Below are 18501 nucleotides of genomic sequence, written 5' to 3'. Positions count from 1 at the left end.
GTTCAAGGGAGGCAGACTTGCATCGGAACATAGGAAATAGGAGCAGGTGTCGGCCATTCGGCCTGCTCCGCCATTCAGCTAGATCATGTCTAATCTACTCAACGCCATTTTCCTGTACTATTCCCAAATCCCTTGATATCTTAAATATCTAGAAATCTATTGATCTCTGTCTTGAACATACTCAATGACAGCCCTCTGGGGTCGAGAATTCCACAGATTCACCAACCTCTGAGTGAAGAAATTCTTCCTCATCTCAGTCCTAAATGGCCTATCCCTTATTCTGAGACTATGTCTCCTGGTTCTAGACCCCCTCAGTGGGGAAAAATCCTTCCTGCATCTACCTTGTTGAGCCCTGTAAGAATTTTGTAGGCTTCAATGAAATCATTTCTCATTCTTGTAAACTGTTGAGAATGCAGGCCCCCCCCGCCCCCCCCTCAATTTCTCCTCATAGGATAATCCCGCAATCCCAGGAATCAGTCTGATGAACCTCTGTTGCTCTCCCTCCGTGGCAAGTATATCCTCCTTTGGGTAAGGAGACCAAAACTGTACACAGTACTCCAGGTGTGGTCTCGCCAAAGTGAATTGCAGCAAGACTTGTTCCTGTACTCACATCCTCTTGCAATAAAGGCCAACATACCATTTGCCTTCCTAATTGCATGTTGCACCTGCATGTTTACTTTCAGTGACATATGAACAAGGACACCCAGGTCCTTTTGGACATCACTTCCCAATCTCTCACCATTTAAGAAATACTCTGCATTTCTGTTTTTTCCTACCAAAGAGGATAACCGCATTTTCCACATTATATTCCATCTGCCATGTTCTTGCTCTCTCACTTAGCCTGTCCAAATCCCCCTGAAGCTTCATTGCATCCTCCTCACAACTTCCGTTCCCACCTAGTTTTGAATCATCAGCAAACTTGGAAATATTACATTTGGTCCCCACATGCAGATCGTTGATGGCAATTGTGAATAGCTGGGACCCAAGCACTGATCCTTGCTAGTCACAGCCTGACGACCTCAGAATGACCCCTTTATTCCTACTGTTTTTTGACGGCTAACCAATTCTCAATCCATGCCAGTATATTACCTTCAATCCCATGATTCTAATTTTGCTTGCTAACCTACTGTGTGAGACCTTTTCAAAAGCCTTCTGAAAATCAAAATACACCACATCCATTGGTTCCCCCTTATCTATTCTGCTAGTTACATCCTCAAAAAAAAAACTCCCAACAGGTTTGTCAAACATGATTTCCTTTCATAAATGCATGTTGACTTTGCCCAATCCTACCATTATTTTCTAAGTGCCCCGTTATAACATCCTTTATGATGGATTCTAGCATTTTCCCTACTACTGATGTTGGGCTAATGGGTAGTTCCCCATTTTCTCTTTTTTTTTAAATAGTCGGGTTACATTTGCACTGTTACTTGTACTGATATGGCAGTCAGCTGGTTTAACCATTCACCACCAGATCTGGTTGCACCAAATATTGTTATAACCGAAGCGGGAGGAGTGCACTGTTTGTTCTGGTCCCACTTCACATGTATTTAAATGTTCCCACTTACTGATACGGCCAATCATGCACTCTATTTTTCTCAGAATAAAACACACCAACCAGGTTTCTTTAATAAACAACAAAATTATCAGTTTATTATAAAACAAGTCTTAACTAATACCAATAATGAAGTAAAAGATAAATTCAATAACTTCACATTTTTCCACATATTTCAACTGCCGTGTTCTTGCCCTCTTACTTAGCCTGTCTAAAGCCCGCGAAACCTCATTGCATTTTCCTCACAACTCGCGTTCCCACGTAGTTTTGTGTCATCAGCAAACAAGGAAATATTACATTTGGTCCCCACATTCAAATCATTGCTATAGATTGTGAATAGCTGGGGCCCATACACGCACCCGTACATACACGCATACATACACGCACCCACTAGTCACAGCCTGCCAACCTCAGAATGCCCCGTTTATTCCTTGAAATTTTAAAGGCCCTTATTTATCTTGGCCCCTCACACGCGCGTGCACACACCTATTCATACATGCCCGTATCCCCACCCCCTCCCCCCCACGTTAACCAGAAAAATAAAAGGGATTGTTGTTTTCTGCGCTGTTACAAAGAAAACAAAAAAAACACTTAGCCAGAATACTTATCCTTGGTTTTGGTTTGGCATCCCAAATGCGTATGGATGGCTGTCACTGGGATCTCGTTAGAACAGTTCTTTCCAGGCGATGTTGAAGATCAGTTTGGGTAGGCTTTCCAAGAAATGCAGTTAGAGGCTTCAGATGGGTCTTGCAGCAGAAATGCAGCAACAAGGGTTTTCAGTTCCCACACATTCAATAGGGTTTCTTCAAATACTGTTGGACATAGGGAACTGACACACTGTACGCAGGGTTTCTTTTCGAGAGAGAGATGAGCTGGGTCATCTTTTTTAGCAGGCAGGTGTCAAGTGACTGTTTTAATAGTTCAAACTGGAACTCAAAACGTTCCAAAAGTCAAGCCTCCTGACCTCCTATAAATCTTGACCAGTCACTTCTTTGTAAACATCTCCCCAAGTCAAAAACAACCCCTGCTGTGTGATTATCCACAGACAGGTGCCTTCCAGGAAGACTTGTTTACAATCCAAGTCCAGGTAACCTCTGGTGACTTTTAAAAATAAAAACAAAGTTCAGCATCTCTTCAAGATTCCAAATGAATCAATGTCCATAATTCGACTATAAATCCTTAAAACATATTTTACAAAAAAAAAAGCCCTCTCGTAACAATTTAGCACCATCCAGTCCTACTCTAATCTGTCAAAACTGCTCACTATTCCAGGTTCATCCTGCAGTATACAAATAACCCCTGGCTGCTTTTCTCTATTGCAAACTGTTGTCATAAACCCCTCTCCGCTGTCTCCTCCATCCTCGCCTCTAACAAATGCAAGAAGCTCATGGACTCCTTTGTCACTAAGGTTAAGATCATCCAATCAGCTGCCTCTGCTGCTTTTCTCCCTTAGAGGTCAAACTTCTTCTCTGGTTTACCGTCTTCCCGGGCTCATCTTGTCTGTGAGACCTACCTGCTCCCATCAACCCTATTCCCATTAAACTGACCATCCAACTTCCTGGCTCCCATGTTAGCTGATATTGTTAACTGTTCTCTCTCTCTCTCCTCAGGTACTGTTCTCCCCTACTTTAAATCATCACTATCTCAAAACAAACCTTTGACCCCTTTCCCTTTGTCTTTGCTAACTACTGCCTCATCTCCAATTTCCCTTTCTTCTCCAAATTTCCTGCAAGCACTGTTGCCTTCTAAATCCATGCCCATCTTTCCCAGAACTCTGTTTGAACTCGCCCAATCAGGTTTCTTGTCCTACCAAAATGGCACCTATCAAAGTCACAAATGTCATCCTGTGTGACTGACAAAGGTAAACTATTCCTTGTTATCCTCCTTGATGTCTGCAGTCTTTGACATGGTTGACCCTCCATCAACTCCAGTTGGTAAAACTGCATTCGTCTGGTTCCATTTTTTTTAAATCTATGCAGTTGTAGCCAGAGACGCACTTGTAATGACTCTGTTCCCACTCCCACACGGTTACCTCTGGTGTCCCCCAAGAATCTATCCTTGGCCCCTCTTAGTTCTCATCTTCACCTTGTTCCTTGGCAACATCATCCAAAAACGCCCAGTTTCTACATTTAGGCTAGCCACACTCAGCTCTACCTTAGCACCACCTCTCCTGACTTCATCGTTGCCTCTAAATTGTCAGATTGCTTGCCTGACATCCAGTACTCGCTGAACAGAAATTTCCTCCAATAAAGGAACATAGGGACAGGAGCAGGCCATGTTGCTCCTGGAGCCTGTTCCAGGAAGACCAGAGTCATTGTCTTCAATCCATGTCAAAAAAGTCTATTCCCTAGTCACCAACACTATCACTTTCCCTGACAACTGTCTTGAGGCTGAAACAGACTGTTCAGAAATTTGGTGTCATAGTTGATGTATGAGATTAGTTTCCGACCACTTATCTGCCCCATCACTAAGAGTGCCTATTTTCAGTCCTGTCGCATTACCCAACTCGGCCCCTGCCTTAGCTCACCTGTTGAAATCCTCATCCACTCCTTTGTGACCTCGTGTTGATCCAATGCACTCTTGGTTGGCCTTCCTTGTTCTACCCTCAGTAAACTTGAGGTCATCCAAAATCCTGCTGTCCATGTCAACTCGCACCAAGTCCTGTTTACCCATTGCCCCTCTGCTCGTTGACCTACAGTGGCTCCCAGTTAAGCAACATCTGAATTTTAAAGTTCTCATCCTTGTCCTCACCCCTCCCTATCTCGGTAACTGAGATATCTGCAATTCTCCAATTCGGGCCTCTTGAGCATCCCTATTTTAATCACTTCACCATAGGTGGCCATGCCTTCAAGTGCCAAAACCCAAAGCTCTGCAATTCCCTCAAACTTCTCTGCCTATCTTTCTCTTTTTCCTCTTTATGACCCTCCTTAAAACCTACCTCTTTAACCAAACTTTTGGTCATCTGCCTTAATATCTCTTTACGCTTGTCAGATTTTTGTTTTATAGCACTCCTTTGAAGTGCCTTTGATATTTTGCTATGTTAAATGCTCTATATAAGTTATATGTAGTTGCTGTTTTGTGATCACTGTAGATACATGCATCCCTTCTAAGCAGTCTAAATGGTAAATTCACATTTATTTTAACACATATTAAGACTTAATGTCCTTTTGATTATTAACACACTTCTGTGGCTGAGAGCTATTTGATTTGCTCCTTGCTCCAACAATGCATGGACCAATAGGTGCCTGTCTGTGATTCCAATGTTTCAGGTAGTAAGATTAAAGCTTTTTTGAGAATTCCAACTGCAAATAAGATCTGCAGCTTGTTTTTGAATTATGTTTGTTCAAGCCCTGTTGCTGCCATAAAGCAGTATTCACTTAACTTTGAAATAAGCTTATTTCTCAATCACATTGCCTATAAAGCTAATGACTTGAGAAATAGCTTTATTATCCCTTAATTCTTTGTTTTCCTGCCTCTCCTTATGTTCATTCTGAGCTCATCTTGTGCATGAGACCCATCTCCCCTCATGCCTCATTCCCATTAAACTGCTGAGCACCTAATTTCCTTTTCTGGCCCCAATGCTGGCTGACATTATAAGCGGTTCCCTTTCCTGAGTTAGAACGTTGTGGTTTGAAGTACGACTCCAGAGACTTGACCATATAATCCATGCTGACATTACAGTAGAGTTGCCGTCATTCAAAATGAAACATTGCACTGAAGCCTTGACTGCCCTCTTGGAAGGATGGAAGAGATTTCATGGCATTGTTAAAAAGACAGCAGGGGAGTTCTGCCTGCTGTCCTGGCAAATGTTTACCTTTAAATCATCATCACTAAAATAGATTAACTGGTCACCTCATTGCTGATAGCAGGACCTCACTGTATGTAAATTGTTTGTTACGTTTCCTACATTATAGCAGTGGCCACACTTGCGTACTTCATTGTGTTATGACCGAGGCTGGAGGAGTGCACTGTCTTTCTCTAGTTCCACTTCTCCACGGGTTACAACATATATTTAAATGTTTTACTCGGTTACCAATCGGGCCAATTATATACTTAATCTATTTGTTTCAGAATAAAATCCATCAACCAGGTTTCTTAAATTAATAATTTTGTTCATTAATTAGGCAAGACTTATTCAATAAAGATGCAAAGCTTATTAACAGGTTGAAGTATGAAAGTTCCCTTCTAAATTAACCACGCACCAGTTGAAGAAAAAAAAAGTTTTCTTTGCAGAGATCTCTTTACAAAAAGCTCAAAAAATGCTTTGGCCAAATACTTGTTAATTCTTGAAGAAAATAAGATAAGGTATGGGATGTCCCAGCTGGCCCTTTATTCTGGCGTACCAATTACGGGTAATACGACTGTCACTGGGATCTTTTTGGAATAGTTCTTTTCAGGCAACGTTGAGGATTAGTCTGGCAGGCTTTCCAGGAGAATCCAGCTATCACACTGGATTCTCAGGCTTTCTCAGAGGTGTAAAAAGGATGAGTTTTTGGCTTATCTCTTAGGCTTACCCCCAACTCACTCAAAACAGTATCCAAAAACAAAACCAACTTTTGACCACCATAAATCTTGACATCATTTCTCTTCCATAGTCATCAAGGCTCCTGCTGTTCACTTAGCTTAAGACATGTGACTTCCAGTAAGGGTTTATTTTTAAACAGTCCCAAGTCCTTCCGGTGACTATTCTTAAGAAAAAAAAAAGTCCAGCATTTATGGAATCTCTTCAGTCTTTCAAATGAATCAATTTCCACAATTTTTAAACACGAGTCATCAAACAATATTTTAAAATGGAAGCACTTTAACACTTTGCTCTAAAACACTTTTTGGGACATCCTGAGGTCGTGACAGGAGCTGTATAAATACAAGTTTGTTATTCAGGTACTGTTACCCTCCCTCACATCTGCAGTCTTTTTTGTTCATTCGTGAGATGTGAGCATCCCTGGCAAAGCCAGCATTTATTGTCCACCCCTAAATGCCCTTGAGACGGTGTTGGTGAGCCATTTCCTTGAACTGCTGCAGTCCGTGTGGTGTAGGTACACCCATAGTGCTGTCAGGGAGAAAGTTCCAGGATTTTGACCCAGCAAACAGTGATTTAGTCCCAGGTCAGGATGGTGTGTCATGTGCAGGGGAGTTTGAAGGTGGCAGTATTCCCATGCATCTGCTTCCCTTGTTCTTCCAGATGGTAGTTGAGGGTTTGGAAGGCGCTGTCAAAAGAACATGGTAAGTTGCTGCCGTGCATCTTGTAGATGGTACATGGTACATACTGCTGCCACTGTGCGCCAGTGTTGGAGGGAGTGCTTGTTTAAGGTGGTGGATTGGATGCCGATCAAGTAGGCTGCTTTGTCCTGGATGCTGTTGAGAATCTTAGGTATTGGAGTTAAACTCATCTAGGCAAGTGCAGAGTATTCCATTGCACTCCTGACTTTTGCCGTGTAGATAGGGGACATGCTTTTGGGTGCCAGGAGATGAGTTAATTGCTGCAGAATTCCTAATCTCTGACCTACTTTTGTAGCCATGTATTTATATGGCTGGTCCAGTTAAGTTTGTGGTCAGTGGTATCTGCCATGATGTTGATGGTGGGGGATTCAGTGATGGTAATGCTGTTGAATGTCAATGGGTGATGGTTAGATTCTGTCTTGTTGGAGGTGGTCATTGCCTGGCACTTGTGGTGTGAAAATTACTTGCCACTTATCAGCCCAAGCCTGAATGTTGTCTTGGTCTTGCTGCATGCAGGCATGGACTGCTGCAGTATCTGAGGAGTTGTGATTGGTGCTGAACACTGTACAATCATCAGCGAACATCCCCACTTTTGACATTGTGTTTGCAGGGAAGGTTATTGATAAAGCACTACCCTAATGAACTCCTGCAGTGATGTCCTGAGGCTGAGATAATTGGCCTCCAACAACCACAACAATCTTCCTTTGTGCTATGTATGACTCCCAAACAGTGGAGAGTTTTCCCCTCGTCACCCATTTATTTCCATTTTGTTAAGGCTCCTTGATGCCACGCTCGGTCAAATGCTGCCTTGATACCAACGGCAGTCATTCTGACCTTGCCTCTGGAATTCAGCTCTTTTCTCCATGTTTAGACCAAGGCTGTAATGAGGTCTGGAGCTGAGTGGCCGTGGCGGAACCCAAACTGGACCTCTATAAGCAGGTCTTTTTTTTTTTATTTTGGAGATACAGCACTGAAACAGGCCCTTCGGCCCCCCGAGTCTGTGCCGACCATCAACCACCCATTTATACTAATCCTACATTGATCCCATATTCCTACCACATCCCCACCTTCCCTCAATTCCCCTACCACCTACCTATACTAAGGGCAATTTACAATAGCCAATTTACCTATCAACCTGCAAGTCTTTGGCTGTGGGAGGAAACTGGAGCACCTGGCGAAAACCCACGCAGTCACAGGGAGAACTTGCAAACTCCGCACAGGCAGTACCCAGAATCGAACCCGGGTCGCTGGAGCTGTGAGGCTGCGGTGCTAATCAGTGCGCCACTGGGCCGCCTGAGTAAGTGCTGCTTGATAGCACTGATGCCGAAACCTTCCATCGCTTTGCTGATGATTTGAGAGTAGAATAATGGGGTGGTAATTGACCAGATTGGATTTGTCCTGCTTTTTGTGCACAGGACATAGCTGGGCAATTTTTCATATTGCCGGGTAGATGCCAGTGTTGCAGCTGTACTGGAACAGCTTAGTTAGCATCACAGCTAGTTCTGGAACACGAGTCTTCAGTACTACAGCTGAAATGTTGTCGGGGCCCATAGCCTTTGCTGTATCCAGTGCCTTTAGCTTTTTCTTGATGTCACATGGAGTGAATCTATTCGCCTGACAACTGACCTCTATGATGCTGGGGACCTCTGGAGGAGGCTGAGATGGATCATCCACTTGGCACTTCTGGCTGAAGATGGTTGCAAATTCTCCAGCTTTGTCTTTTGCACTGTTGTGCTGGTCTCCATGACCATAATGGAGTTGTTTGTGCAGTCTCCCGCTTCTCCAGTTAGTTGTTTAATTGTTCAGTACCATTCACGACTGGATGTGGCTAGATTGCAGAGCTTTGATCTGATCTGTTGGTTGTGGGATCACTTAGCTATGTCTATCGCATGCTGCTTCCACTGTTTAGTATGCACATAGTCTTGTGATGAAGTTTCACCAGGTTGGCACCTAACTTTTAGATATGCCCTTTCATCAGAACTCATGAAGGGCCACAGACCTGAAACGTTAACTGCTTCACTCTCCACAGTTGCTGTCTCACCTGCTGAGTATTTCCACCATTTTCTATTTTTTTTATTGGTCCTCTGGCTTGATGGTAATAGTGATATGCCAGGCCATGAGGTTACAGATTGTGGTTGAATACAATTCTGCTGCTGTTGAGGGGCCCACAGTGCCTCATGGATGCCCAGTTTTAAGCTGCTAAATCTGTTCTGAATCAATCCCATTTAGCACGGTCGTAGTGCCACACAATGCAATGGAATGTGTCCTTAATGTGAAGTTTGGTCTCCAAAAGGACTGTGCTATGGTCTCTTCTACCAATACTGTCACGGACAGATACATCTGTGACAGGTCAGTTGGTGAGGATGAGGTCAGGTAGCTTTTTCCCTCTTGGTGTTCTCACCACCTGCTGCAGGCTTAGTCAGCCAGATATGTCCTTCAGAACTTGGCCAAGTTCTGATCAGTAGTGGTGCTACCGAGCCACTCTTGGTGATAGACATTGAAGACCCCACCCATAGTACATTCTGTGCCCTTGCTGCGTTCAGTGCTTCTTCCAAGTGATGTTCAACATGGATGAGTACTGACTCATCAGCTTCAGGAGGCTTCCTTGCCCGTGTTTGACCTGATGCCATGAGACCTGGAGTCCCACATCAATGTTGAGGACTCCCAGGGCCGCTCCCTCCTGACTGTATCTCACTGTGCTGCCACCTCTGGTGGCTGTGTCCTGACAGTGGAACGGGACTTATTCTGGGATGGTGATAGAAGCATAGGACGTTGGCTATAGGGTATGATGCTGTGAGTATGACGGTCAGGCTGTGGGCACAAGTCCCCAGATGTTGTTGAGGAGGACTTTGCAAGGTCGACTCGGCAGGGCGTGTCTTTGTTGTTTCTAGGTGGGTCTGGAGTCGCATGTAGGCCAGACCAGGTCAGGACAGCAGATTACCTTCCCTGAAGGACATTAGTGAACCAGATGGGTTTTTACAACAGTCTAATAGTTTTGTGATCATTAATGAGACTAACTTTTTATTCCAGTTTTAATTAATTACTTGAACTTAAATTCCCCCAGCTGCTGTGGTGGAATGTGAACTTGTGTCCTTGGAACATTTGTTTGGGCCTCTGGATCACCAGTCCAGTAACATTACCACTATGCTACACTTTCTCCCAGAAAAAAACACCCTTGGCTCCTCTTGTCAACTACTAACCCATCTTTAAATGTGTGCTCATCTTTTACTGCGACTCCATGTTTGCATCTCTGATCAGGTTTTGGTCCCTGCCTTCAGCACTGAAACGATCTTGATCAAAGTCACAAATGACATCCTTTGTGATTGTGACCATAGTGCACTGTCCCTCCTCATCCTCCTTTTTCAATCTGTCTGCTGTGTTTGGTACGGTAGACCATGTCATCCTCCACTAATGCCTCTCCTCTGTTATCCAGGTGACTGGGACTATCTTCCTCTGGTTCCAATCTTATCCTATCCAGTCATAGCCAGTGAATCTCCTGCAATACCTTCTCTTCCCACCTTGCACCATTACTTCTGGAGTGCCCAAGAATTGATCCTTGGCCCTCTTCTATTTCTCATCTACATGCTGCCTCTTGTTGATATTCAAAAACGTAGCCTTGGGTTCGACACCTCAACTAATCTAGGACTCCTTAAATCAAGCCCTGCTCCATACATCGTCACTTCCATCATTCTTCTCTGTTATGAACCTGTAACCCATTGCACTAGCTTAAAGATCCTTGGTTCTTAGTTAGATTTTTTTTGGGATGAGGGTTATTCTCTCTAGCCTTACATGTCTGACCCTCCGTTTCTGATTGTGCTTATTTGATAAAGATGCATTCTCCTGTGAGGTGAAGCAAGTGAGTCCTTCTCAGTGGCCACTTAATATATCACTCACTTTCTCCCTCACACATTGATGACAGCTGGTTCTACTTCACCATCACGAGACCTCACCTCCACCTCACTTGAGCTCTCCACTGCTTCTGTGTTGTCAGCCTACTTGTCTAACTTCTAGTCCTAGATATACTGCAATTAAACATTGAGAAAGATCAAAGCCATTGTCTTCAGCCGTTGCCACAGATTCCATCCTCCTCCTCAGGGACTATCTCTGGCTGAGCAACCCTGTGTTCTATTTGACCCTGAGCTGAGCCCCATATCCTCTACATCGCAAAGATTGCCTACTTCCACCATGGTTACATCAGCTGTTTTTGCCCTGCCTCAGCCCATCTTCTGTTGAAACCCTCATCCTCTTGCCCATCCTCCACTTCCTTTGCCCGACCATACAGGCCACAAGTTTTGGAATTCACTCCCTAAACTACACAACCTCTCCACCTTTCCCTTCATTAAGACCCTTCTTTAAATCTACAACTTTGACCAGGATTTTAGTCACCTCACCTAATACCGTCTCCTTTTGCGGGGTATCAAATTTTGTTTGTTTTCATTTGTGAGTCGCTATATAAATCCAAGTTGGGGAACATTTTGCTGTGCAGTAGTAAACTGCTTGTTATGATCATGTTTAAATTCTCTACTGAAGCATGGGAAGAGGTTGGGCTATTTGAATGAACGTGTTCGCATATATGCCTTCTATTTAATTGCATTAACCCAGCCTTGAAGAGATTAAATGCTTGAATTATTTCCCCTCCAGATCACTGTATGGTGAATTTCATCAAAGAAAACCTTCTTGGTTCAATAAAGGAATTCAGAAACCGATTCATGAATCCCATTCAAAATGGGCAGTGTGCAGACTCCACTTTGGTGGATGTGAGAGTAATGAAGAAACGTGCCCATATCTTGTATGAAATGTTAGCAGGCTGTGTGCAGGTATTTACAATAGTTACTGAATTGTTTTTATTTTAGCTCGCCCACCTTTGTTCTGCCTCTATATGTATGCAAATTGGTTGCAAATGTTCCACTGTTTATTTTGTGCAAGTAAATTAATTAGTAATTAGGGCGGCACAGTGGCGCACTGATTAGCACTGCAGCCTCACAGCTCCAGCGACCCGGGTTCAGTTCTGGGTACTGCCTGTGTGGAGTTTGCAAGTTCTCCCTGTGACTGTGTGGGTTTCTGCCGGGTGCTCTGGTTTCCTCCCACTGCCAAAGACTTGCAAGTTGATAGGTACATTGACTATTGTAAAATTGCCCCTAGTATAGGTAGGTGGTAGGAGAATTGAGGGAAGGTGGGGATGTGGTAGGGAATATGGGATTAATGTAGGATTAGTATAAATGGGTGGTTGATGGTCGGCACAGACTCGGTGGGCCAAAGGGCCTGTTTCAGTGCTGTATCACTCTATCTATGTAAATTAACATTGCTTGCTACTGCCTTGCCTTGTTTTCTGCTGCTAAAGCCCTCAGCACTTATTAATCTGAGGATTTTTCAACCAACATTTTAGTCTCCTCCCTTCATCTCTCCTCCCTTCACCTGCTTGGCATCCTTCCATCTGTGAAAGATGATGGACACACAGCAAACAATCCATTTAATTGGGGTGTCTTCTCTTGGTGCACCTTTGTTGATTGCTGTGAAGGCCAATCCATGAGAGGCAGGTTCTGCCGCAAGTGCTGCACAGGAAGCTGCCAAATGACGCTGTGCGTTGTTTTTGACGGCACCTGTTGCCAAGCTGCTGTAGCAACTGGTCGTCATGGTAGTACAAACCAGTCCACAGGATGTGGCGCCATTTCCCTCTTTTGCCAGCTGGTGAATCCCAAGTGTGATAGTTGACATTTAGGGCCTTTATGTCACACTTGCAAGCATCCTTGAAGCTGAGCTTTGAGCACCCCACTGGTCGTCTGGCCCCGGCTACCTCAGCATACAGAAGGTCCTTGGGTATGCGATTGTCTTCCATCCTGCGGACATGTCTGATTCACTGAGCCCGCCTCTGTTTGATTAGTGCCAGCACACCTGGGAGCTCTGCTTTTGAGAGGACTGCCACATTTGAAATTTTGTCCTGCCAGGATATACCCATAATGCACCACAGACAGCGAAGATGGAAATTATTGAGCTTTTCCTGGTAGCTGTAAGTCATCCATGTTTCACAGCCATACAGCAAGGTGCTGAGAACACAGGCCTTATAAACCATCAGCTTGGTCCTAAGGGTCAGCTTGGTGATAGCCCATGCATGTTTTGCAAGTTGGCCAAAGGTGGCTGCTTTCCCTCTGTGTGTATCGAGCTCTTCATCAAGGGACAGATTGTCTGTCACCATAGACCCAAGGTAGCAGAATTTGCTAACCACTTCCAGTGGGGCGTTTAGTGTGATCAAGGGCATAGAGCAACATCTTCTGCAATGACCAAGGTTTTTCCCTTCACAAGACTCAACTAATCTAGGACTTCTTAAGTCAAAGCCTGCTCCATACACCCATCCCTTCCATCATCATTCTTCTCTGTTGTGACTGTGTCCCATTGCATTAGCTTAAAGATCCTTGCTCTTTGATTTTTTTGTGGGGTGGGGGGGTGTATCTTCTCTAGCCATACATGTCTGTCTGACCCTCCATTTCTGATTGTGTTTATGTGGTAAAGATGCATTCTCCTATGAGGTGAAGTAAGTATGTGTCTTTCTCAGTGGCCACTTGCCATATCACCCGCTTTTTCCCTCACACATTGGCCTATTCAAGGACCAATGGTAATTTTAAAAACAAGGTCTAAATTGCTTGTGATTTTTCTGAAACAAAATAAGTTCTTAAATTTTTTTCTCATAGCGAAAAGATTACACTGCACTTACAAAATTCTTGCCTCCAAAGTATGAGTACGTTCTTGCTGTGAGAATGATGCCAATTCAGTGCAAACTTTATCAGTACTACCTTGACCATTTTACAGGTATGTCACAAAGATTTTTTTAAAACTAATGTTTCAATTCATAACTTTAATAACAACCAGATCTATAGTGATTTCATCCAGTGATTGTTTTGAACAATAGAAAATAGCTGTGCAATGTCTGGTCATTTCCACATGTTACACAAAGCATGTTTCACGATGGGAATCATGTCTGTTTCTAAAATGAATGAACTGTATGAAAGGAAATGTTTCTAGGAAGAACAATATGATTCCCTACCGTATGTGTTTTCAGAGTGACAGAGGAACTGTACAGTGATGTGTGGTAATTTGGAGTTGAGTCTTCCTGCTGTCTAGACATTGCAGAGAGTATAGTGGAATGTGGGTGTAGATCCAAGAGCTAGTCTGTTTCAGTTGCTGGCTATCAGTTCTAGCTTCATGATTTCTTGGTTTGCTGTAAAATGTCTTCAGCTTATCACAGTTTATTTTTTTAAAACTTTCTAAATATTGACTTTTTTTGATATGTCAGCTTTTTAAAATTTAAAATTCAAGGTGGTGCCTTTCATTTGCATACAGTGGGTAGACTGTGTGCATGGTCACTGCCCAGAGGAGTCAGTGAGACTCAGTTGATTTTCATTGGCCTCATTATAATTGTGATTGGTGAACTGCCAGTATAAAACACGCTAAGCAACTCACCGATTTGGAGGTGGGAATTTAAAAGGGATATGTATTTCGTGTTGACAATGCAGAGGTGACACTGGAGCAACAGGTAGCATGAGTTCAGAACCTACTCAGAGAGTAGTAGGGGCGTGGAACGCCCTGCCTGCAACAGTAGTAGACTCGCCAACTTTAAGGGCATTTAAGTGGTCATTGGATAGACATATGGATGAAAATGGAATAGTGTAGGTCAGATGGTTTCACAGGTCGGCGCAACATCGAGGGCCGAAGGGCCTGTACTGCGCTGTAATGTTCTAATTCTAATAAATTTCGGATCCATTAAGGAGATGAGCCCATAAATGACTGCCAGAAAAATACTTCATCCAGATTTATATTATAGCAGATGAAGTCCTTTTAACCATAGCTCCAAATGGCTGCCTGCTGACTTGTATTGCCCATCATTAGTGAGTGGAAGCAGGAGCTAGCAATAGTCAGGAGGGCAGAGACAAAAATGGTATTGTGCTCTATTGACTGTTGTGCATGAGGCATCTGCCAGGTTAGGTGGGAGTTCTGTTCGCTAGGATGTAGATCGGTCGAAAATCTGACTGAAAACAAAGAGGAGTGAGGAAATATTAGGTAAAATATGCAGAAGCTATGAAATAAGTCTGCAACAGGAGAGGAGAAAGTGGTGCCTGCTGCAAGAGAGAACCGACAGCAACTTGTATTTATATAACTCCTTTAACATAAAATGTCCCAAAGCGCTTCACAAGAGCCTTATAAATAAAATATGACACCAAGCCACGTAAGGTGATATTAGGTCAGGTGACCAAAAGCTTGGTTACAGAGGTAGGTTTTAAGGAGTGTCTTAAAAAGAAAGGGAGCGAGGTAGAGGGACGGTATTCCAGAGCTTAGGGCCTAGACAACTGCAGACGCGGGCACTAATGATGGTGCGATTAAAATTGGGGTGCTCAAGAGGCCAGAGTTAAAGGAGCACAGATATCTCAGGGTTGTTGGCCTGTGGATGATTAGAGGTAGGGAGGGGGTAAGGCCAAGGAGGGATTTGAAAATAAAAATGAAAATTTTAAAATCGATGCATTGCTTGACTAAGAGCCATTGTAGGTCAGTGAGCACAAGGGTGATAGGTGATTGGGACTTGGTGCAAGTTAAGACTCGCAGACAATTAATTATACTGCAAGTTGGACAGAAATACAATTACAGGAAAACGGGGCACAATGGCGTAAAAGAATCTTTATTCAAAACAGTGCTCCAATAACCGATGAGTGAAGAAATGGATAGGGTGAAAGGTATTTAGGATTACAACAGAATTTGTATACAATGTATGCACTTTGAGACGATGGTACTTTGCAATGTTAATATGCAAGCAGTGGGGTGTTACTGCATCACTATTTTTGAACTTAAATTTGAGACTGCAAAATGGTGCTGACTTATTAAAATACTGCCAAGTTGGTAGATATCTATCAATAATAACTCTGTGGTCTGTTTGTGATAAATGGATTTTAAAACTTCATTGATTAGCCAACAACTTACACTTGCGCAATCAATGAGCACTTTGAATCTGTGGCCACAATTACCTAATCACAACTTGTGCAACATTTCCCAAACTCTTTGAGGACAGTAACTACTGAGCAAGATCTGCTGAGTAATCTTTAAGAACTACAATGGAGCATTCAGCTTGTGGCTTGTACTTAAATGATATTTCATAATAAGGTTGAACTTCATTTTCATTCAAGTATGCTATGATGTCATTCTGCCTTTTAATGGCATGCAGGAGTTGAACTATGATTAATTTAAACCAGATGTTTGGTTTTTGGTATGAAATAAGGTAATGATGCCTAACTGGCCTGCTTAGGGATATGGTGTGATTTATTCAGGAGAGGAGATGCTAGCCAGGTTTTTGAGTTTGTTTTCATAGAACAAAAATACAGTCAGAAGGACTATGTTAAATGATTATCTTAGAATATTTTTCATCCTAAACTATTTAATTTTTGGGATCATTAGGCATACTAGGGCTAAAAATCTGGACTGTGATCCTAGTTATCATGCTGGGATTGCATTTACCAGTGCCCTCCAGCACTTAGCCTGCTGAAGTTTGCATTTGTTGAGGGCACCTCATTAGCATGGGGTTGCAGGGCACAATGATTGCATCTTGGATTCCCACTTCCCTGATGCTGACATAAAATTTAGTGTCTGCCAGTTATCTGAGAAAGATACCCTGATGATCCCTCTTTGGCTAACTGTTTAAAATAAAAATATTTCCATGTTTGTATTCTGCTGGCTTGGACCTCCTCCTGGTGAGTCTTCTAGCCTTCTGGAGATAGTAACTTCAACTGATGGCATACTTGCCTTCCCTCTTCAGCTAGGTCCTTTTATGGGTGAGGAAGTGGGAACTCCTGGCGTAAAATGTCTGTCTGTGGCCCTGCCACCTTTGGCATAGCTGGCCTTTTAAGGGAAGGTGAACGCTTCACCTCTTACAAGGCCGAATGGGATTTTCCAGCAATCATCAGGACCTGACACCTGGCTCCCAGCTTGGTTGAGAGACCAGGGTGGGTGTCACCAGGGGCATGTGCACACAAAATGCAGGTGCCTTACATGGACAGGCCATTTGAACATTTCAGTCTTGGCCTTTTTAGATGAGGTTAAGTCAAGTTACAATGTGGAAGCAAATGCACCATTCAAACAAAAAGTTCTCTGCTGCTATTTATTAAGGGGGAAAAAGGTGACGGCATAGATATTTAACCCAGAGTTGACCATTTAATTCATGTATGTGCCAGTGCTGTTGGATTTGAATTTGATTTAATACTATTTCTCTGCTCTTTCACCTTTTCTCTTTGTGCTATGTTCATTGTTTTTAAATATAGTATTAATCAAATTTGATTTCAAATTATTTTGTACCTATTGCCCCAAAAGCCACTTGTGCTAAAGCATACCATGTTCCTGTGTGAAAAGATTTCTTCATATTTCCCCACTTGTTCTTGTCGTGCTATTCTTAAATTTGTGCCCATTTGTTACCAATTCACCAACCACTGGAAGTAATCTTTGACTATTTACGCTCTCAACCTGTGACTTTCTTTGTTCTAATTTGTGCACAGCAATGTTGCACAAACAGCATTGTAATAATGACCAGATATGTTTTATTGATAACATAAGGGGGTAACATATTAGCATTGGCTGGCTGGTAGAAAACAAAGTATGCATAAGTGGGTCCTTTTCGGAATGGCAGGATGTGATCAGTGGAGTCCTGCAGGGGTTTGTGCTGGGGCCTCAACTTTTTACGATTTATATCAATGACTTGGATGAGGGGAGAGATGGTGTGGTAGCCAAATTTGCAGATGAGACGAAGATAGGTAGGAAAGTATGTTGTGACGAGGACATGAGCTTGCAGACAGATATAAATAGATCGATTGGGCAAAAATCTGACAGATGGAGGATAATGTGGGAAAATGTGCAGTTCACTTTGGCAGGAAGAATAAAAAAGCAGAATATTACTTAAAAGGAGAATGACTGTAGAATTCCGAGGTGCAGAGGGATCTAGGTATTCTAGTGCATGAGTCACAAAAAGCTACTATGCAGGTACAGCAAGTAATAAAGAAAGCTAGAATGCTATCTTTTATTACAAGAGGAATTGAAAATAAAAGTAAGGATGTTATTCTTCAGTTATACAGGGCATTGAGACCACATCTCGAATACTGTGTGCAGTTTTGGTCTCATTTAAGGAAGAATGTGAATGCATTGGAGGCAGTTCAGACGAGGTTTACTAGATTGATACCTGGAATGAGCAGGTTGTCTTAAGAGGAAAGGTTGGGCAGACTGGGCTTGTTTTCATTGGAGTTTAGAAGAGTGAGGGGAGGCTGGATTGAAGTATGTAAAATCCTGAACGGTTTTGACAAGATGGATGTAGAAAGGATGTTTCCTCTTGTGGGTGTGTCCAGAACTAGGGGGCACTGTTTTAAAATTAGGGGTCGCCCTTTTAGGACAGAGATGAGGAGAAATTTTTTCTGAGGGTTGTGTGACTTTGAAACTCTGCCTCAGAAGGTGGTGGAGGCAGGGTCATTGAATAATTTTAAGTGGCGGGGGGTAGATAGATTCTTGTTAGGTAAGGGAATCAAAGGTTATCAGGGGTAGATGGGAGTGTGGAATTTGAGACACAAACCGATCAGAGCAGGTTAGAGGGGCTGAATGGCATACTTCTGCTTCTAATTCTTATGTTCGTATGATATTGGTTGAGTGATAAATATTGGCCAGGTCATTGGGGGGAGAGGGGGAGAATGGGAGTAGAATCGGTGGCGAGCATA

The 18501-nt window shown here is 43.1% G+C and overlaps 1 protein-coding gene across 6 annotated transcripts in view; it reads left to right on the top strand.

The window, feature by feature from the left end:
• The window catches only part of atrx (ATRX chromatin remodeler), a 257156-nt gene that overhangs the window by 140725 nt on the left and 97930 nt on the right, over positions 1–18501 (top strand). For all 6 annotated transcript variants that reach the window (XM_068047283.1, XM_068047282.1, XM_068047281.1 and 3 more), the window contains 2 exons: positions 11414–11589; positions 13459–13576. In XM_068047283.1, the coding sequence (XP_067903384.1) occupies positions 11414–11589; positions 13459–13576 (294 nt within the window). The remainder of the gene's footprint in view (positions 1–11413; positions 11590–13458; positions 13577–18501) is intronic.

The sequence above is a fragment of the Heterodontus francisci genome, chromosome 15 (assembly GCF_036365525.1).
Source record: "Heterodontus francisci isolate sHetFra1 chromosome 15, sHetFra1.hap1, whole genome shotgun sequence".
Taxonomy (NCBI): Eukaryota; Metazoa; Chordata; class Chondrichthyes; order Heterodontiformes; family Heterodontidae; genus Heterodontus; species Heterodontus francisci.
The sequence above is the reverse complement of the archived record's forward strand: the minus strand, read 5'-3'. Positions and strand labels throughout refer to the sequence as shown.